This window comes from Zootoca vivipara, chromosome 4 (assembly GCF_963506605.1).
Source record: "Zootoca vivipara chromosome 4, rZooViv1.1, whole genome shotgun sequence".
Taxonomy (NCBI): Eukaryota; Metazoa; Chordata; class Lepidosauria; order Squamata; family Lacertidae; genus Zootoca; species Zootoca vivipara.
Genome location: NC_083279.1, coordinates 49460466 through 49482487, shown reverse-complemented (window position 1 = coordinate 49482487; position 22022 = coordinate 49460466). Strand labels below are relative to the sequence as shown.

The following is a 22022-nucleotide window of genomic DNA, read 5'->3' as shown; positions in this document are numbered from 1 at the left end:
AAATGCTTTGAGGTTTCAAAATTGCCCAGAAACCCAACTGAAGCGCACTTAGGGCTCTTACACTTCTAGGAACATGACAGTACAAGAAACCAGCAAAACATTCTGGGTGATAAACAGCTTGTGCTTAATGTCATGAATATAGCCAGTACAGTAACAATTTAAATACACTACTGAGATTTGTGTTTAGTGTGGGATTGGTACTCCTATTGCACATAAGATTTTTTGCAGTAGTATCAAAATGTTAGCTCATGCTGCCTGCTCCCATTTGGATCACCCTTTCTGCAGAAAATCGAGCCTGTTGCCAGTGATTCATTTGGGATTTTTGAAAAAAACCATTTGCAGTATTAAGCCTCTGTCTGGAAGCACCCTGAAACTGTATATCATGCCATTTTATGTCATATAGCAGATTATTTCACGCAAGCAAGCTCAGTGGAACGTGAATTTTGAAGTCAAATATATGTTCTTTAACTGTGAAGAAAGTACATTTGAAAAACGAGGACCAATGAGCTTCAGTCCTCAGTTGTCTTCACTGTGCAAGCTGACATATTTTTATAGTCAGTGGGCCTCATTCATTTCCACAGGATTTAGGGCATTCCTTTGCACTCAAGAGGTATATAATACAGATTACTATAATAAGCAATGACTCAAAATGTCCAGTGAAAAACAAATGAGCTTTTGATTTTGATACACACAGATAGACACAAACTAGACCTCTCAATTACTAAAAAGATTTCAGGCAATATGCTCTAACTTTCTGCTTCGTTTGAATTTCATCCATATTGTAAAATTTAGTGAGCTAAAAAAACAATCATTTAGTGTGCACAAGCACTATGCGGACGCATGCTGCTGAATAAATTCCCACAGGGCTCATCTTGCTGTTGCTGTGCCACCCATGGACAAAAACAAGCCAGCATCTGGGTTGTTGTGCCATTCCTCTTGGCTTATCAACTGTGGTTTGTCTGGGAGGAAACAAGCCATGACCCTGATCAGACAACACAACAAACTTTGGCTTACCAATACAGGCTTCTGGAGAGGAGCTTGTAACCACTTTACACATCCTCCCTGGCCATTTTTGACCCCACACCATGCTCGGCCAAGTGAAGATTTGACTTAGTGTGCTGTCCAAGCCAAGGCTTTTGGTTAAGCTCTTTCTTTATTAGATGGCAATAAAACTGCTAGCACATTTGCAAAGCTAAGACGGGATTGGTATGGTTTCAAGTTGGATGGGGGACTGTGTGTTGAGATTCCTGCATTGCAGGGGGCTGGACCAGATGACCCTTGGGATCCCTTCCAACTCTACAATTCTATGAGTCACTAACCAAGAGCTGTAGCCAAGACAATACAATAGAATACAATCACAGCAGTTCTCAAAAACAACAGTCAAAACAGAACACAATCAGCAAAAATCTCTAAATTAAATGCCACCAAATGCTTGGGTAAGTTAGATCTTTTAAGTGGCATCTAAATGATAATGCATACCTAACAAATGTGCACTGGGAAGAAATTCTACAAATGAGGTGCCGCTACAAAAAAGGCCCAGTCCTAGGTAGTCATCAATTTCACCTCCAAAGGTTGAGTCATCTAGAGCAGATCTTCAGTAAAAGATAACAGAAGCAGGCAGTTTTCTATGGGAGTTGGTTCTTCTAAATGCTGCTTAAAACCATGGCGAACATTTAGAAAATTGCTCCTCCCTTGGGCCTGATGCTGCTGTGCTACCAGGAGCTAAGCCATTGCATCCAAACATGAGTTCATGGTTTGTCTCACTCAGACAAACCATGACTGGCAAGTCAAGAACAAACCTTGGTTACAGCTCATGGTTTGTAGTGAGACGGACTGTTAAATGTTAGAAAGGTGCCATCTCTGTTGTCTTCTTGGTACCTACTGAAGACTTTCCTCTTTCAAGGAAAAGATCTTTCCCAGTCTGCATCTGTATTGGAATTGCTTTGGGCATCTTTTCAGATATTTTAGTTCAGGCATCCCCAAACTTCGGCCCTCCAGATGTTTTGGACTACAGTTCCCATCTTCCCCGACCACTGGTCCTGTTAGCTAGGGATCATGGGAGTTGTAGGCCAAAACATCTGGAGGGCCGCAGTTTGGGGATGCCTGTTTTAGTTGTTTTAGCATTTATGTGTTTGCCACCCTGGGGTCCTTTGGAAGGGCAGGATATGTAATCAAAATTAAAAACTGGTCTGAGTTTGGACATAGCACTACTGTATATCTAACCATAGCTTAACCCACGGTCACAGTTGGCCTGGGGAAGAAGCAAATGCAATTTTCTAAATGTGCACCAGCACATTTGCTCTTTCACACATAGCCATGGTTTGGTTTAGCATGGTGCGAAAACTGACCAGTGTATAAGTGTATGTTTGTGTGGTATGGAGATGGGGCTTATTGTTCCACGACTTGCCCAGAGGGTAGATTTCCATTTCTGGGGAAGCAGCCTTAAAGAACACGGCTTCCAAAATTGTGCAAAGTGCCACTATTGAACAATCAATATGGAATTCACATGCAGAGCTTATGAGGATAAGATTTGAGCCTTTAACACTATTTTGGAAATGATAAAAAATCTGTTGGCGTGTCCTGGAATAACCCAGGGTATTCTTGACTTTGATTCAATAAATAGGTTTTCAGTGGACTGCTGTGGTCTGACATCTTTGTTTCCATTGTATTCACAATAATTTATAGGCAGCTGACCATAGGCACGGCCTAGAATTCTCCTCTTATTACCCTTTTGTCCTTGCGAGATCCAGAACCCTTTAAAGTCAATGGAAAGGCTTCTTACAGAAGCAAATAACAGTTGCTGGCTAGAGGTCACGACAGGAAGTACTGTGTAAACATACTTGCTAGCCTGTTGATTGGTATTATTAATATTTTGTTTTCTGTTTTGGAATTTACTGAAGTTTCATGGAAGTTACAGAGCAGGCAGGATCTTTGCCAAGTTGTGTTATTTTGGTTATATCAGAATGCCCAAAATAAACTTAGCTCCAGATAAGGCTATGTGTTCTTCTATGGTAGTATGAGCTGTTTGATGGTGAAGCAGAATACAGTACCTTTTCAGGTGGTGCATTCTCCTTCATTAGAAGTTATTAAGCAGCTGTTGGATGCCCCCCCCCATATCAAGGAGGCTATGAGTGGATTCCCTGCACCAGCAGGACTAGATGTCATTTGAAGTCCCTTTCAAATCCCTTTGCATTTGCTGTAATAGATTACTCTTGCCTGAAGCTTCCCCTGCAATTTTTCTCATATAGGTAGCTGATCAACTAGACCTATGAAATCAGTGATTTCAGGGCAATGTTTTCCTTCCCCATTTTACCCATAAAATTATGTACATTTATATTATTAGCATGGATGATTTGACTTTTCTAGGACTGTATAGCTAATGATATTATTATTGCTATTGTTATTATTTTGCTATATTTCTATAAATGCCAGTGTTCAGGATTTAATACGATAGGACAGAGGTTTTCAACCTTTTTAGAGTCCATGGCTCCCTTGACCAACTACAATCTTTCTGTGTGAGGAAACACACTCTGAGTCACAGCAGCCTAGTTATGTCACCCCTTGCCTACCCTCCTTCTGTCCTTCACCCCTTTTTGGTCACCCTCTCTTGTAGAAGGATCCCCCAGCGTCCTCTCCCCTCCCCTCTCCTCAGGGGTCCTCACCCACTTGCCTGCTTACTCTGAGGATGCCTCGGCTCCTGGCAACCAGCACCCCCTGGTTGGCCCCAGAGCCAACATTCGCCTCGAGATCTTGTAGCCAGGGCCATTGGTGTGAGAGGGCATCAGAGGAGGGAGGAAAGGGAGGAGGTATGGAGGTCTGTACTGCCAGTGGCACCTCTGACCGCTATTCAAGGCACCCCAGGGTGCCACGGCACACTGGTTCAAAACCACTGTGATAGGGAGACTGGCATTCTAATTCTAAGCACATTAACCATGCAATGTTATACCTGCCACCTCAGAAGTTGTATTCCATTCAGTGGTGCTTGCTCCCAGGTAAATGGTTAGGGTATTGCAACCTAAGTAATATTAAAAATATGGTATGTTTCTAAGTATATTCAATCTGGGCAAGCACCCCCCACTATTGAATGTGCAGGCCAGACCCTCCAAGTGTTTCTATTTTCCAGGGACCTCCCTGATTTAGAGAAGCCATCCCGGTTTCTGATTTGATCGCGGAATGTCCCGCTTTTCCTTAGTATGTCCCTATTTTCATTGGAAAAATGTTGGAGGATATGGAGTTATCCAACCCCCAAGCCGCCTGAAGGCAATCCTGTATGAAGAAGTTTTTTAAATGTTTAATGTTTTATTATGTTTTTATGTATGTTGGAAGCTGGCCAGAGTGCTGGGGCAACCCAATAAGATGTGTGGCGTATAAATAGTAAAATGATCATTATGGAATGGGACACCCCTATTTTCATCGAAGAAATATTGGAAGTTACGAGAGATCAGAGAAGAAGAAGAAGAAGAAGAAGACTACAGAACCAGGTTTAGGATTATGGTGCTTTGTTTTCAGGAATTCTGCTTTTAAAAAATCATGAAAATATGTGTCTAAATTAAAGCACATATTGAAATAAGATGCCTGAAGACTAAACTCTAAAAGCTGTTTTTAAAAAGTTCACCTTTCTTCTTTCTGGGGCTGTTTCTGCATTGCAAACTGATCTATGATGGTTTGTTAAATAACAATACTTAACATTTGAATATTACAGGGGGTGGAGCGTTTGGCCCCCTGATGTTGCTGAACTACAGCTCACATTGACCCTGTTTGCTGGCCACACTTGCTGGGTCTCCTGGGAGTCATAGTTCAGCAACATTTGGAGCGCCAAAGATTTCCCACCCCTTGCATATTGTTTTATTTAGTTCTAATCCTAACAATGACCTTGTCAGTCAAGTCAGTATTATTGTCTCCCTTATTGCACATAGGCATGGTGGTGGTGGGACTGAAGCTGAGAGAGAGAGAGAGAGAGAGAGAGAGAGAGAGAGAGAGAGAGAGAGAGAGAGAGAGAGAGAGAGAGAGAGAGAGAGAGAGAGAGAGAGAGAGAGAGAGAGAGAGAGAGAGAGAGAGAGAGAGAGAGAGTTTTGTCTATTTTACTCATTACTTTTCTGGCCAACATTGCTTTTGGGTTATATATTCAGCCTGTGGAGAAAACAGAAGCCTACCTAGTTTGAAAATAAAACTCAAGAAGCAGGTGTGCAAGATAATGTAGAGGCTCCTTTAGTTCTTCAGAGTGCGATTTCCCCAAGTGTTGCTCCTGTGCCTTTTAATCATGCTTGCATGAACTTGGGCATCCTTACATTTCCATATTTATACAACTGCTTCTGGCCAAAACAACTTTTAACGGAAACTGTTCTGCTTTCCATTTTCCAAAAATGGATAGTTCGACGGTTTTTGTGAGCTATCAGGGCAAAATATTTTGAGCGAAACTCATAAATCCACAATCTGTTTTGAACAGCACTGACATCTGAAAGGAGATCTCAAGATGAATCTGCTTAAACCTGGGTTCATTAAAAGAGCTAATTCAAAGCACTGCAATTGTTTCAGTTGTTTATGAATCTCGACCTTCACAATGCTATGAAAATGTGCTGTCTCCTAAAGATGTTCTTTGCCGATATGACACACATTTTGTATTGTTTCATGGCACACAAGCATTAAATATCCCAGAGGTAATCCACCCTTCTCTTAACGGCTGATGACAGGTCCAATGCCTGAGCAAAATCAGTTGAAGGAAAGGGAAGTCTTGTCGGAAATGAGATTAATCTTGTAATGAGTGTTCAGCCCTGATAACCCATCTGTGCAGAGAACTGCTTTAACTGGAGTGCAATTAACCTTCACCTGACAAGTTCTGCCCAACTGTTATAAACAACATTAAAGGCAACCCCTGTTTCTGTGTATACTATGCAGTCACATTTCAATACCATGACTACTGCTATGTGCAGCAGGTTACTAACAGTTAAGTCCCAGAGGGAAATTTAAAGTGATCCTGGGAGTGTTTTGCAAATTGTGGCTTGTATGCAACCAAACTTTTCTCAGAGTAGACCCATTGAAATGCCCATTAATGGGTCTACTATGAGCATGACTAACAATGTGTATGACAAACTTAAAACTCGTTGTACTTTTTAAAAACCCGTCGGCTGATATAGTCAGGCATATATTGGTCATGAAAGTACTTACCACCAGCTTAAAGTGGGCTGAGGTTGGTATATACTTTCCTGGAACATACTTGAGGTTACCAACATGATCTATCTTAAGCATACTCCCTGCTGTACATGCATTGAGAATTACAAACATTTTGACATGACTCCAATCTCTATTTGTTGTGCTGTCTAAATAAATGTATCTTCATGATTTGGTCTCAAACTATTGGATTTTCTTTTCTTCTTTCTTTAAGAGCGAATTTCTATACCACTCTTCCCCAAAAATGGTCACCAGATGTTGAACAAAAAAATAATAAGACTATAATGTATATTAAACAAAAGCATTAGAATAATTATTTTATATTACACAAACAGCATAATGAAAAACACCATTAAAATTGCTCAGCCCATCAGCTACTAAAAGTGAATTATTTCTAATTTGAAAATAAAAAGTTTAATGAAGAACCACTTTCTAATTTGGTTTTATCCTTACTGAGTGCCAAATTTAGACACAATCAAGCTGAATTCCTTGTTCTGTGGTGCAGACAAGTATTATACAGCAGACATGAGAACATTTAGTAACAAATATTGTGTTCACTTTACAGAATCTGAGTTTACTGCTTTTTTACCTAAGTTTAAATGTTTTTCATATTTCTTTCTCTCAGGGAAATAAAAGAAAAGTGAGTTGTAGCCAATGTTAGTCCTACTCAGAGTAAACCCAGTGTAATTAATGGGCCTAAATTAGTAATTTCCAATAATTTCAGTGGGTTTACTCTGAGCAGCACTAACATCGAGTTTAACATAATTTCTCTAAATACATTAATACCAAACTACAGAAGCAAAAAGCATTTTATAAACATAATCATATACAACATCAGTAAAATATCAGTCATTGTACATTGTTCTAGGCCCCCAAGTCTGTCGAAGTCTATTCCACATGGCTCTATTTTTGGGAACGTTTAATAAATGCTTATTATTATTATTATTAGCTTTTAATTAATTGCTACTGTTTTTATTAACTGTTTTTTAAAATCAATTACCATTATTGTATTAATTACTGCTGCTCAGTTTTTAGGGGGTCTTATGTGGTTTGGTTTTTAGTGGGATATTTTTCTATGTTTGTTTTTCCTTGGGAGGGCAGCTGTGCCCTAAAAGCTGGCTCTAAATCAGTTAATAATAATTTTTTAAAAATTGCTACAGATCAACAAAAGTTTCCAGTTTTGTGCTCTAAATCTAAAGAAGTGAGAAGTTTCTTTTGGACCTTTCTGAACAGCCTTTCAATGAATTACAAGATAATCCTAACTATGTCTACTCAAAATTAAGTCCTGTTAAATTCATTGATGCTTACTCTCAGGTATGTGGGGTTAGGAATACAACCTGATATTAGTGAAGAGGAAGTTCCAATTCAAAGAACTTCCTCTATTGGTACTCCCTGATCTGGTGAGCTATCAGAACAGGAAATGGAGGCAGGAAGTATCTGTCTACGGGCTCATTATCATCATAAGTGCTGTGGCAGCGTATTTACTGTTTACCACAGCAATAAACACACACACACACACCGGTATATATACTGTCTCTCAAGAATGGCAAATTCCTATGAAGAACAGTATCTTATTTACGACAAACCTCTACAGCATTGTTCAAATTCCATAGCATTGTTTGCTTTCTGTCTAATAAAAAAGGATGCGATGTTTTCATTCAGCATTCCAGTGACGGCACATTGTTTAGAATGTTACTCAAGTGTCTTTTTTGCCCTTACTTTCACCCTCCTTCCCACCCTCAGTTAAGGACTGTAATTAGGCACCAAATCTTCGTGTTGCCTTTCTGTACCACTTTTAAGACTCTGATCAGTACGTTCCAATTCTTGAAAAGCAGCAAAATGTAGTAAGCAACCAGACGCCCAGTCAAAACACTCAGTCAAAGATGGACGGAAAACCAACGGAGAATGAAGGCAAACAACATAGGGGAACAGGCGCTGCTTGCTATTTTCCTATTTTGAATCCTGTGTCCGCATGCACATGAGCTAAGCAGGATTGAGCTTGCTCGCCTCTCTGCAAGCTCCATGTATTCCTCTGAACTGATGTGCAAACAAACTACCCTGTTTCTCATATTTTAAGACATACCCATAAAATAAGCCATAGCAGGATTTTTAAGCATTCAAGGAATATAAGCCATACCCCAAAAATAAGACATAGTGATAGGCGCAGCAGCAATGCTGGCCACGGCAGGAGGAGGAGGAAAAAATAAGACATCCCTTGAAAATAAGCCATAGTGTGTGTTTTTGAGGAAAAAATAAATATAAGACATGTCTTATAATATGAGAAACACGGTATGCATAGATCAAAGTCTCTACAAAATGTAGGTGCCCGAATCACAAAGACCCTTGGGCTCATACAACTTCCAGAGGCATAGCCGTATTCATTTGTTTTGCAGCAAAGTCAACAAACACTGAGGAAGCCTACTCTAGTCCCAAAAAATATGCCACAATAAGATTGACTAAATGCACTACAAGACTTATCGGTATTTATGCTCAAACAGATTTATTATTATTATTTTTTGTGAAATTTTTTTTTTTGCGGCTCTTTTTGTTTTGTTTTTGTGACTGTGTGGAACCCAGTTCAGCTACTGATTGATTGACTGTGTGATTACAGTACATTGTTGATTGCTTTCAATTTATGGATCAGTGGTCTTGTTAGATAGTAAAATTCATGTTAAATTGCTGTTTTAGGGAAACAAAAAATAAAAAAATTCCTTCTTCAGATAGAAGTGTGCATGCACATGAAAGCTCATACCAATGACAAACTTAGTTGGTCTCTAAGGTGCTACTGGAAGGATTTTTGTTTTGTTTTTTGTTTCGACTATGTCAGACCAACACGGCTACCTACCTGTAACTAGTGCTGTTTAAGGGGTTGTTTTTAAAAGTCTGGAACGGATTAATCCATTTTGCATTACTTTCTGTGGGAAAGTGTGCCTTGGTTTTGGAACACTTTGGTTTTGGAATAGACTCCCGGAACGGATTAAGTTTGAGAACCAAGGTACCAGTGTATCTAGACACCCCCTGTCCTTTGGAATTGCAGAAAGCATAAAGTGGATAAATTACTCAGGGCATTCTGGAAAACTGGCTAGAAATGGAAACATATTCCCCAGCACAAACACTGTAATGGGGTGCCCAAAGTTTTTGAGCCCATTTTTTATTGCCATGGGCACTTTAGCCATGCACACTTACTCTCCCAAACCAGAAATTAGGTTTGGGGAAACTGTTTTTGCTTTCCTCCTCCCAAGCATAATAAGGAGAGAACAACTAGTAAGAGTTACTGTATCCATCTCTCCACAGATGCAAACCATAGCTGCCAAGTTTTCCCTTTTCACGCGAGGAAGCCTATTCAGCATGAGGGAAAATCCCTTTAAAAAAGGGATAACTTGGCAGCTATGATGCAAACTCCTGGAAGATCACCACCCTCAAAGAGCCAGTAAAAGGCTTTCACAAGCCTAATTATAGCAAGGCGGGGTTGTAACTGGGAAGTGAAGTGTTACCTCTGCAGTTGGGACCCCCAAGGTCGCCCCTCCTATGTTGTGATTGAGTTTCAACAAGGCTTTCCGCCATAGCTAATGGAAGACTTCTTTCAAGCCTAATTTCAGCCAAGGGGGGGGGGCGGGGGACAGAAGGAATGGGACTCTGTGGAAAGTCTGTTCAGGTGAATGCACCTGTGTGTACCACACTGGCAACTCACGTGCCATTAGAATAATTTATGCTGGTTTATCTACTTTTGCCCTCAAATAATGTTGCTTTATAACATTGCACTGGGTGCAGTAGTACATATGTTCAATCCTGGGCAATTATTTGCAGCTACCATTAGTACTGAGTCTTCATTAATGATGTTACTCTAAATCAGGCATCCCCAAACTTTGGCCCTCCAGATGTTTTGGACTTCAATTCCCATCTTCCTCCACCACTGGTCCTGTTAGCTAGGGATCATGGGAGTTGTAGGCCAAAACATCTGGAGGGCCACAGTTTGGGGATGCCTGCTCTAAATGCATCTTTCCCTCTCAAAACAGAGGCAGTTTTAGAGTAGTGCAACTGGTGTAGTCCCACTGGGTGCTGTGCTACAAAGATCACCAAAACAAGGCTGTAGAATGGAACACCAGAGGCGAGGAGGAGTGCCAAATTTTAGCGTCACACGGGGCATCATTGAAATTTGAGAGCCCAAAGTTCACCAGTGCTCACAAGTACACATGTTAAGCTGTCTTTATCGGTGCATGACTGAATTGCTGTTAACCTTAAGCTATATAGTGTAGTACATACTTAAGTAGACCCAGATTTGCAGCTGGTCTATATTAAAGGGGAATAGGAAGTTTTGGCCTTCATCCTACCCTATGAATGCAATTTTTAAGAAACAAATTTGACCCTTTAAAACTATTACATTTCCCTTGGGGGATAGTGTTCAAATTCCATTTGTTTGAACATGGTTAATAACTCAATCAAGATGCACTTTTAATCAAATTAGTCTCATTAATCATGCTTCTTTTAGCACCGTTTCTTCAAGAGAATAGCTGTTTGTTTAACAACATCTAGAAGTTTAAGAGAGGATCTAAGACAGCAAAGACATGGGAAAGTAATCTTCTGAGAGCTGCTACCATCAAATCTACATGCACCTCAGTGAGGTTCATGAAAAAGCCCAATGAAATGGGGGTTACAGAACTCATGGGCAACAGCTACACTAGGGTGGATTGTTCACAGTATTGTGTGTTGCTAGCCATTGCCCTTAGATTTTTGATACAATATAGCACAATAGCTTGCAGAAAACAAAGGATGCAGAGATTTTTATGGTCTGCTCCCACCTTGTTATGTAGGAAGTATAGACTACATAAGTGTAGGAAGTGTAGACACTGCATATAAATTCTATTTTGATTTTTTGTGTGTTACCTATTAGATATGACAAGGAACAAGGAGGATATAAAAGAGTGTTTGTTAGTAAGGGGAGCCTGCTATGTTTTTAACAATCACTAGAATGCAATCCTTGCTATCTGGAGCTTAACTCATAGGAAGGAATTACCTTTCTTATTTTGACATCTTTTATTGTCCAAGGCCAAAACTACATCAATGCCAAAACTACATCAATGCGCATAAATACTAGCAATGTGGAAGAATAGCATTCATTTTTCTATATGAATTGTTTGCTGAAATTGCAAATTTATCTCTGGATGAGCTGAAAAGACATTATGCCACCTATGCATTAGTCCCTTTCTGCTCTTTCTTCCCCTAATACCAAACAGGCAATCCAGACTTGCTTAAGCCCTAAACAGAGACCATTCGTTCCTGTAGAAAAAGTAGGTCTGATTGACTCACAAAGCAAGCCAAGACATGTGCTACATGGTCATGAGTCCATCTGTATTCTATCCTAAAGTCACACTAATTGAGCATGCTAATCTCCCTATGCTGACATACCTCAAAGTTATGATAGCATAGTGAAATTGTGATAGTGTAGTAGGGATCCCAGTGTGGCCAATCACATCATAGCTCCAGCAGTATTGAGAAGCCAGCAAAGGAACATAGCACATACATGTCTTTCTTTCTTTATCCCCCCACCACCTCCCCCACTGGTGTCTAGAGAACATTGGTGACAGGGAGCTTTGCTTAAACAAGGTTAAGCACAATAACCAGAGAAACCAATGTAGATGAGTAATACTTGTCTTCTGAGCAGAGGCCTATTTTTGCCAGTGTCTTGCTTTGGGCTTAGCCACTCTGAGAACACAATGCTGCTTTAGAATGCCCTTTGGACTGATCCAGCAGCAGCTCTTCTTATGTTCTTAACTCTTACAGGTTCTTGGCCTCAGAAGTTTACACACAATGCAAACATCAGTTGATTGCACATCTAATGGAAGAGTGAGGAACTGGAATTAAATTTGTATACCACCCTATTCCTGTAGGTCTCAGGGTGGTTCACAACATAAAATTACAAAATGAAAAACACAAAATACACAACAGAAATAAGAACATAAACAAACCAATAACCTCACCCTTCCACAATACATTTAAAAGGGCACCGGATGTCAATCAGCCAAAGGCCTGGTTGAAGACACGCAGAATGAGAAAGCGCCTAGGTAGCAGTACCTTTCTGAAATATTCACTCACCAACCCCTAATAAGTATGTAGTCACATGACTAATTAGTTCCATGGCTAATTAGTTCCAGGGTGTCCAAGACCTTACCAAGTGGTAGAGTACAGAGAATGTTAAAAAGACATGCCTCTTAACTATGTGCCTCAGTCCCATATATTTCAGTGACACTTAAGCTTTACTAGCTATTTCTCCATTGTGTTCATGCATTTTAATTGGACTGCCATTTACCAGATGAGAGTTGAGGATATGCATAAGTGATTTGATGAGCTACACAGCAAAGGAGTGAAAACCTTTAATTCCAGTTTTCATGCAAACGGTCTACAATGATGTTAGCAAAAATAAGGGATGAGAAACAAAAAGGATTGCATACTTCTGACTTCCATTGCATTGTAATCAAACCTACCTTCTCATAGAAATGTTTTCCATTCTCTGAATGGGCTGGTTTTCCTTAATTGAATAAGCTATATAATCTAAGAAATACAAGACATTCTTTTTTATACTAGAAATAAACAAATGTTGCTATTGTAATTGAGATTGAATTACATAAACTGATATTGTCAGCAAAGGAATTATGCAGAAGTCAAATTAGACAACTCTAGCGACTATTGAAACCTCAAACATTACTATTCCAATTACGTAGACATTTTATCTCAAATAGCAGAGCTTCCTAAACAACCACAAAAAAGGAAACTAGCAATTAAAAGCTTGCAATTTACATGGTCCAAGGTATACTGGGTGGCTTAAACTGAGCCAGCTAGCCACAAGTGTATTCAGTATGCCATTTCAGAAAATGCAGTACTCATTAAAATATGTTTTATTACAAAACTGTAAATGCATCTGCCAAGGGAAGCAAGGTAGCACAGCCTGCTGATGAAAAAAAAAAATCCAATTGAAGGCAGGCATATATTTTTTTAACCTCCATCCCACCATTTCTGAATAAGGAAAAAGAAACATCAGGATAATTATTTTTACTCTAATCAGCTAGCAACATTGACTTTTATGTTAAACGAAAACGAAAGCTCGATGTGTATTACTTTCTGTTCCTTTTACAGATTACAAGGTGTCTAGAGTCACTGGGTTTATATATGCCATCTGTACACTATACTAATCCTCTGCTTGCAATTAGTGTTATAATAACAAAAGGGCCTGTAAGCTTCCCAGTTTGATAACCAGACAAAAACTCCCCTGTTTGTACCAACATTTTAAATTAGCTTGTAAAGATGGCAATGAGAACATCCAATTGATCTGGATAAGGAGATGGGAATAAGATATAATAAATGGAATAGGGGTGCAATCCATGCATCATACTGAATTATGGCAAAACATCCCCGCCCCAAAACTATTACAATTTTGTAATCTTCTGCCACAAAGCAGTTTGCACCCTTATAAAAAACAACTGGGGTTAATAGTCTTCAAAAACACAAAATACATATGACTCTCACTCCAGGCTTTATGCCTGTAGTGATTATGTTAGCAAGACTGCAGTTTGCAAACTGTTTGCAAAAAGTCCCACTAAAGCCTGGTGGAAATGGATGAAACTACTTCAGGATCAGTGGTTCAACACTTAATTTATTTTATGCTTATATGACAAAGTCTGGTTGCACATATTTAAAGCATGATGTATGTGCTCGCATGCCTATATAAACTGATGTCAATACTGACTAATAAAGCCAATGTTTATTATTTTTATGTCGTATTAGCCTTAGGTACTGAAATGGGCTTTAAAAATTGACTATTAAGGAATACCACGACACACACTGATTTTGTTTTGAAGGTAAGATTAGTGTAAATAGAGGCACAGTGGTATCAATTGGAATACCCATACTTTTTGGGACACAGATCAAATTGTATTTTTTAAATGCAAATTGACTAGAATTCTCATCTTTTCTTAGAAGAAATAATCATCAGGTTATCTTGCAAAACAACAACCACACAATAATGCCTATTAACTGAGAATATAGCTTATTATAGTTCTTACAGTACTGTACAGATTAATTTTGAACTAACAGAAATACATTTAATTCTCCTCATAATCCCATCACCATCAGTAAAACCAAAACACACGTGTGTGTAATTTTATATGCAATCTCAGCTGTAAATAAAATGTTTACTGAGGAATTAAGAACTTTTCCTCTCTTAGGTATATAACTCCAAAGTTTTGTAAGAAAGAAAGAAAGAAAGAAAAGAAAGAAAAGGAACGGAACCATGTGACAGTACACTTGCAGAAGTACTGACTAATAAAATGCCAATTGCACTGTTAGATTAATTGTTAACATGTTTGGTCCTATATAGTACTAATAGGAGCTAGCAAGAGCAAATTGAATGTCAAGAAACAGGCAAGCATGTCATCAACCTTAAACACAATACGCACTAGTGTATTGTGGTTGTTTTTTTAAAGCAACAACAATGTAGAGATAGTAAACAGATTTGACAAGCTTAGTTTAAACAAGTTGACCCAATCAAAGATCCCATCTGTAGCTAGTTGTTTGTCTTGACATGATCAAACTATGCATCTGTAGATCTAATCCTAAAAGACTTCAGATCTTCATTTCAAACTTGATGCTCACAGCAAAGTTGATATACTTGAATTTTTCATCTTTTGCTATATGGGTTCTACACATTTAATTTTCAATGCATCAATGCAAAGCAAATTTGGATTTTGATCTCTAGGCAGAATCATGAAAACATCCCTGACTAGAAAAGAGCGTTTTCAAACCGCACAATTAATATTATCTCCATGAAAGTATTTTCAGTACTTGGGGATACAAAACATTTAACAAATAATAACAAACCAAGTAAAACAGTCATTATTGTGAAACCAAGCACCAGTTTAAATATCCTAAGGCTGCAGCCCTCGCCCCACTTACCTGGGAGTAAAGCTCCACTGAATTCAGAAGGAGTGAGGAGGCATGGCTAGGATTGTGCTGTTTATTCTGGTTTGGTTGCTAATATATTATGTAAAGCCTCAGAAAAGTACAAAGAAAGTTAATGCTGTGAATGAAATAGTGGATCTCTGTATGTAAGCATTTAAAGAGAGTTCATCAATATAAATCCTATATCATTGTAATCAGGGTGTTAATTAGACAGGGCTTGTTTCTTCTGCAATTAGCTTATTGCCATATGACAATATGTATGAGCTATAAAACTTCTTACTACAGAGGCAAAAACTGATTATTTATCTCTACAACAAAATAACTGAAACCTCCACAAAACTGTCACCTTGCACAGTTTGTTCTAAAAGTAGTTAAGAATAATGCTCAGGCTGAAGTCATAAACCTTGACAAATTTTTTATTACCTTCAAATTAAAAACAACAACAACCAAAAAGGCATTCTAAAAAGTTAACTAAATTGCTATCATTATTTCAGTGACATTTGACAAAGCTGTTGAATATTAGATAAAATGTCTATAAAACAAAATCAACAATATCCAATTTTAAATTTCTATTTAAATATGTTTGCTTCCATATATGGTAAATAAAGGAAATGTTTTAAAGCATCTGAAAACATATCACTTAATTTTTCAACAATTACTCCCCCGTTCCCTTACAGCAGTCCAAGGTCCAATTCAGATACATATCCAAAATTTGTTTTAAAAACGAAGGCAACAAGAAAATTCAAAAGCTCTTCCCACAATAGGGCTTTGCAAGTATAATCCAGAGCATGGAATGGTGAATTTAAAAAAAACACCCAAGTTTTTCTGAGTTTCAAGTTTTTAAGGCTTGTGGACAGGGAGTAGGAAAAAGGAAATTTACTAGGCAGTACAAAGGAAATCTACTTGTCCTCTATTGTGGCTGTGGGGGTGTTGCCCAATTCTACCTTACTGGTGTTTAGAAAGGAAATTAAAAAAAAAAACAATTCTGAAAAAAGTCTAATAAAAAGGCATTCACTTTCTTACCTTAATAGTACTCGCCATAATGTGATCTAGGTTATTGATCGCTAATAATTACCAATAATAATTATTGCTTCACTCTGACCAGAAAGGAGTTTTGATGAAGTTATTTAGAGCGGATGAGATTGTGCTAACTCTAGGAAATGAAGTCAGCCAGTGGCAGGAAGAGGTTTCTATTGGTCCTGGCTACTGCAGTTTGAAGAAACAGGATATTTGGGAGCTAAGAGATAAGAGGTCCTAAAACAATGTTGTTTTTCTTGACGATATGCAGCTACAAGATTTTTTATTTTTTTATAAATGTCAATTGGCTATGACAGTGTCAGCAGGTGTGATATGATGTGCAGTAAATATGGTGTGCCACACTGAAGCAGGATGCAGATGTCGCATGAACTGGGCCAAATTTGATATGGGGCTCCCCAGGGCATTAAATTTTTATGGCCAAATTTAGGTCCGGGGTAAATTGCTGCAACCCTACTAATGTCAGAGGACGGAAGCATACCAACAACACCGACTTTTCTGTTACATAAGAAAGTGCCTTCATACCAGGTCAAACGGTCTGTCCATCTCGTCCAAACGGCAGCAGCTTTTCAGAGTTGCTGCAACCAAATTCTTTTAACTTCAGATGTGATGGATTGAACCTGGGACCTGTTTTGTGCAAAGCATGCCCTTTACCACTGCGACCCTTTCCCCTGAAAAGGGAAAGAATGGAAGTCCACGTATGGTAGAATTTGAACTCACTACAGCCTCTGCTTTCAGCTCACCCTGAAGCAGCTCCCTTTGGCCGCTGTAGTGGTGAACTCAATAGCTATTGTCTGTTTATAGCCTTCCAGATCTGTTTTAATAGGCATATTTTCAATAAAGCTGGCCTCATGTCAGGAAAGTGTATGAATGGGGATGGGGTGGGGCAATGCCAGAAGGGAAATTGTACTAACCATTCAAATGCTTATGTACCATAGTTGGACAACTTGATTGTGTCCCAGTGTTTGATGAATAGCAGCACTGCGCACTGGATCTTCTGACTCGCATGCATCATCATAATCAAACTTTCCCATGAGGCCGGGGGGGGGGGAGAGAGAATGCTGGCTCCACCTCTCTCACACATTACCCGCTTTGTGTACACTGGTCTGATTCAGTGAGCCTAAATGTATCCTGAATGCCAGACACTTGTGTCAGTACATGCTGTGCAAGTCTGCTCCCACTTCTGCATCATCAAAAAAGAAAAATAGGAAATGTATCACCTCACCAAAATAGAGACTACAGGTTTTCATATGCTAATCTATCTACACATGTTAATGGGTAGCTTCAGGGCTTTCTTGTGCTTCTTTATTGTTAAGCCAGACTTGTACCAAACAGCCCTTCAAATAATAGAGGATGTCTTCAAATAGAGGACTGCCATCTATAAAGTGGGACACATGGCCACCATTGGCAGCCCTTCTAATAGAGGATGTCTTCAAATAGAGGACTGCCATTTATAAAGTGGGACGCAAGGCCACCATAGCAGGGCTCCCCAAACTAAGGCCCGGGGGCTAGATGCGGCCCAATCACCTTCTAAATCTGGCCCGCAGAGGGCCCGGGAATCAGCATGTTTTTACATGAGTAGAATGTGCCCTTTTATTTAAAATGCATCTCTGGGTTATTTGTGTGGCCTGTCTGGTGTTTTTACATGAGTAGGAAGTGGCATTTTATTTAAAATGCATCTCTGGGTTATTTGTGAGGCATAGGAATTCGTTAATATTTTTTTCCAAAATATAGTCCGGCCCCCCACAAGGTCTGAGGGACAGTGGACCGGCCCCCTGCTTAAAAAGTTTGCTGACCCCTGTAATAGAGGATGTCTTCAAATAGAGGACTGCCATCTATAAAGTGGGACACATGGCCACCATAGGCAGCTACAATGGAGCTGTCCTCACAGTGAAAGTACTGTATAACAGAATTATTTCCGTGTGAAAATAACGATCCACCCTGAGATGTTAACGTAGTTACAAGCCGTGTATTCTAGACAGAAGAAACTTAATTTTACTTGCCTTTCCCTTCATTAGCATGAAGATGGCATTGGAGACCCAGGCACAGTGAGCCTAAGGTTGCTGGGCCTGGGATGCAGGAAGCAGTAAAAAAAAGAAGAAGATGAGACCGCACCTTGGGATTGAAATGGCTGCAACTTTATTGATTACAGATGTCAGTAGGCTTTGGCATAGGCATTGGGTATGCATCCTGCATCAACCAGCCCGATTGTGGGCTGGATACATCAAGGTCAATCCTGGGTTATGGATCCCTCCATTACACACATCAAATATGCCCTTTTAAAATGTGGCTCTTTTGGGGGGGGTGTTATTAGGTTGTTGTTTTTATTTTGATTATATATATTGTGGGTTTATGTTGATCTTTTCTGTGAACTGCCTTGATACCTCTGGGTATAGGGCAGTATATAAATAACAACAGCAACAACAACAACAACAACCGGGCAATCCCTCCAGTATGCCATTCAGGGAGTTCTATGGCCCATTAGCGCCTGTCTGGGCATTCAGACAGACACCTTCCCCCTGGACCCCTTTATTGGGGTGCCCTGATACTTTGATTATCAATAGTGGGATAGGGCTCCTTCCCAACTACCTCGCTTAGACAACGGGTCCAACCCAATGCTTTTTCCCATTAGCAAGTTGTGACAGTTGCTATAAAGTGGTAAGCAAATCCCCCAGACAGGCCCAATTTGCATGCAGGCAAATTCTTCCCTGGCCCGGAATACAGTGACTAAGTAACTCCACAGCAATGTCACATTCACACACTGCCTGCTTGCAGGGCCAAAATGTACAGGGTGGGGCAGGTGGGACTGTGCCACTGAATGCAAGTGCAGCCGGTTTAAATACAGTCATACCTCGCGTTACGTTTGCTTTGGGTTACGTACTTTCGGGTTGTGTACTCTGCAAACCCGGAAGTATTTTTTGCCGCACACATGGTCTGTGCATGTGCAAAAGCGTTCTGCGCAATTCGCCATCCGGGTTACGTACTTTTCGGGTTACGAATGGCACCCCGGAACGAATCGGGTACGTAACCCAAGGTACCACTGTACGTTGCAGGCAGACCTGAGCGAAGCCAGACTTCACCCATAATAGCCTTCCTTCATAGTAGCCTCTATATTTTATTGAGAATCCATTTGCTTCTTTGAATGGAAACGGTGCTAAAGAATTAGAATGACAAAATAACCCATGTTTTAAGGCAACACAAAAAAAGAGTTTAAGTAAAGAAAAGTGTATACATTATCCGTCAAACTATTTGGAATGGAGACAAGCATTTAGATTTTTTTAAAAAATGTGTCAGCCCCAAATATTTGAAATTCATACATAATTTCTATTTTTGGTCATGCTTTCTATATAACAAGTTTTAAAATTTTCAGTTTTTTTCTTTTTTCTTTTTAACAGATCCTGAGCTTCACCAAACTAGATAACTGAAAGAAGTCAAACCTTATGAAAAGTAAGCATCACCGATTTATAAAAATCAAGAAAACTGTAAACAGTTAAAAGGTAGTATAACTGTATTCACTGTGATGAGTAAGAAAGTGGAAGAATGGGGAACAATGGTATTTCTTGGAGTTTGTTTATTTTCCACCCTTTTCATCTCTACACAATGGATAAGAAAACCCAGTTCAAAACATTGTACAATACTTGACCTGAGACAATTTCACCAAACTCAAAAGAAACTTTTTGTGCTCTAAAGATAAAACATAAAACGTCCATTCCAGTTTTGTAGATGAACATACATAATATTTACAACAACAAAAACATGCATTCTTACTCTTCAATCTCGAGTGGAACTCTGTCTCCTCATTGTTTTAGGTACAGAATAACATAGAAGTCCTAGGGGTTTGTTTAAATATTGTTTAATATTTAAAAAGTATCTACTGTTGAATTGCATTTATTTTTTTCAGGATATGCAACTGCCCCTCCACTTCTAAATAAAGTATCTGACGGAGCTAATATAACTGATTTTTTAATAATTGAATATTTTAAAGCACAAAACATAAAAGCATATTTTTAAAAACCAGAAATAAAAGACAGAGAGTTGTAGCCAGTTGCTGTCCCTCTACTGATGCAATGGAATGATGACAGATGTGAGCTTCACATCTTTGGGAATCCTCCAGAATAATGGCGGCTGGGTGCTGCACGAGAGAGGGGGGAAATCACAAAAAATCCTTTAAAATTGCCTTGATTCATTGAATCCTGCTCCCCATTCCTATGTTTCTTCATTGAACCACCGCATGAGCTCTTTTGTCTTTGTACAGTTCTAATTGCTTCACCTCCAAAATGATATTGTAGAGTTGGGAAAGGTACAGAAAAGGGGAAACCCAAATGAGTAAGTGTTGAAGCATTTGAAGCTTTTTAATTTAGAGTAAAGGCAAGTTGGGTGCGTGGGCTTGAAAGAGGTGTATGCTGAGCGGGTTGTCAGGAGGAAGTCTCTCCTCAGGACTGTTGGACATCCCAAGCACAGAGGAGAATCTGCCTGACATTCACCACCACTTCCCATTATTGATGCATTCCCCACCTCTAGGGAGTTATCTCAGGCGAGACTGGACATATCGACTCTACCCTGTCTCCAAGGATGAAATGCTGGCTGGGCCAGTGCAAGCTTTCTCACAAGAGTGCATGCCTGATTGCCCAGTCCAAGGCTCGGGACACCAACTGCATGAATGACTTTGACTGTCCCGGTCTTCAAAAGGAGAGTTCAGGGGGCATGCCAGCTGTTAGGATAATGTCTAGGCTTGTACCTTGTATCTTTGAGCTCTGACATAACCACTCATTGCATACAATGTAACCTATGTTTGGGCAATTTAGTGACTTCTGGAATAATGATTTTGGCAATAATCCAGCCAATAGTCCAATTAATTAATAATAATAATAGTAATGGTGGTGGTGGTACATCCATGAATGGGAGTCAGGACACTTAGGAGAAATTTGCACTAAAATGCTGGTGAATTTTCATGAGGATTTCTTTAAAAAATAAATAAATTACAAATTGCTGCTGTAATGTGAAGAACTGAATTTAAGTCTGGAAACAAGAGAAATTGAGAGAACCAAAACTGACAGATCCTTCCACCCCTATGTGAAGGTTAGATACCGGTAGTACCAGGTTTTTATTAACCATTTGTTCTTATTTGCTTGCGACAATTAGCATTTGTCCTCATTTGCTTGAAGGGTGTTTACATGTCTTCCCGTTAGTTATTCTTTCATGCCACATTTTTCAGTGCATTTTCCTGTCACTTTCTTAACTGCAAAAAGTCCACTTACTTTACTTTGTTGTTCTAGTGTTACAGAGTCTTTAATCCACTTTAATTGTTTATGCCTAAAATTCTGGTATGCACCTGAATCCCTCTTGCAAAACACAGTCTCTTTTTAATCTATTCTGTTGTTGTTGTTTAGTCGTTTAGTCGTGTCCGACTCTTCGTGACCCCATGGACCATAGCACGCCAGGCGCTTCTGTCTTCCACTGCCTCCCACAGTTTGGTCAAACTCATGTTCATAGCTTCGAGAACACTGTCCAACCATCTCCATCCTCTGTCGTCCCCTTCTCCTTTTGCCCTCCATCCTTCCCAACATCAGGGTCTTTTCCAGGGAGTCTTCTCTTCTCATGAGGTGGCCAAAGTATTGGAGCCTCAGCTTCAGGATCTGTCCTTCCAGTGAGCACTCAGGGCTGATTTCCTTCAGAATGGATAGGTTTGATCTTCTTGCAGTCCATGGGACTCTCAGGAGTCTCCTCCAGCACCATAATTCAAAAACATCAATTCTACGGCGATCAGCCTTCTTTATGGTCCAGCTCTCACTTCCATACATCACTACTGGGAAAACCATAGCTTTAACTATACGGACCTTTGTCGGCAAGGTGATTTTAATTTTTGT

At 39.5% G+C, this 22022-nt stretch overlaps 2 protein-coding genes across 6 annotated transcripts in view; one reads left to right on the top strand and one right to left on the bottom strand.

The window, feature by feature from the left end:
- ERG (ETS transcription factor ERG) overlaps window positions 1-22022 on the bottom strand; it is a 111093-nt gene that overhangs the window by 27679 nt on the left and 61392 nt on the right. Inside the window, exon 1 of one of the 5 annotated variants that reach the window (XM_035115088.2) lies at window positions 16144-16307. The exons of the other annotated variants lie outside the window; for them this stretch is intronic. Within the exon in view, the coding sequence (XP_034970979.1) occupies window positions 16144-16161 (18 nt within the window). The 5' untranslated portion in view covers window positions 16162-16307. Of the gene's footprint in view, window positions 1-16143; window positions 16308-22022 lie in introns of those variants that run through there. 5 annotated transcript variants of the gene reach the window in all.
- The window catches only part of KCNJ15 (potassium inwardly rectifying channel subfamily J member 15), a 110909-nt gene that overhangs the window by 83987 nt on the left and 4900 nt on the right, over window positions 1-22022 (top strand). Inside the window, exon 3 of the transcript XR_009557478.1 lies at window positions 19551-19602. The gene's annotated coding sequence lies outside the window, so the exon portion shown is untranslated. The remainder of the gene's footprint in view (window positions 1-19550; window positions 19603-22022) is intronic.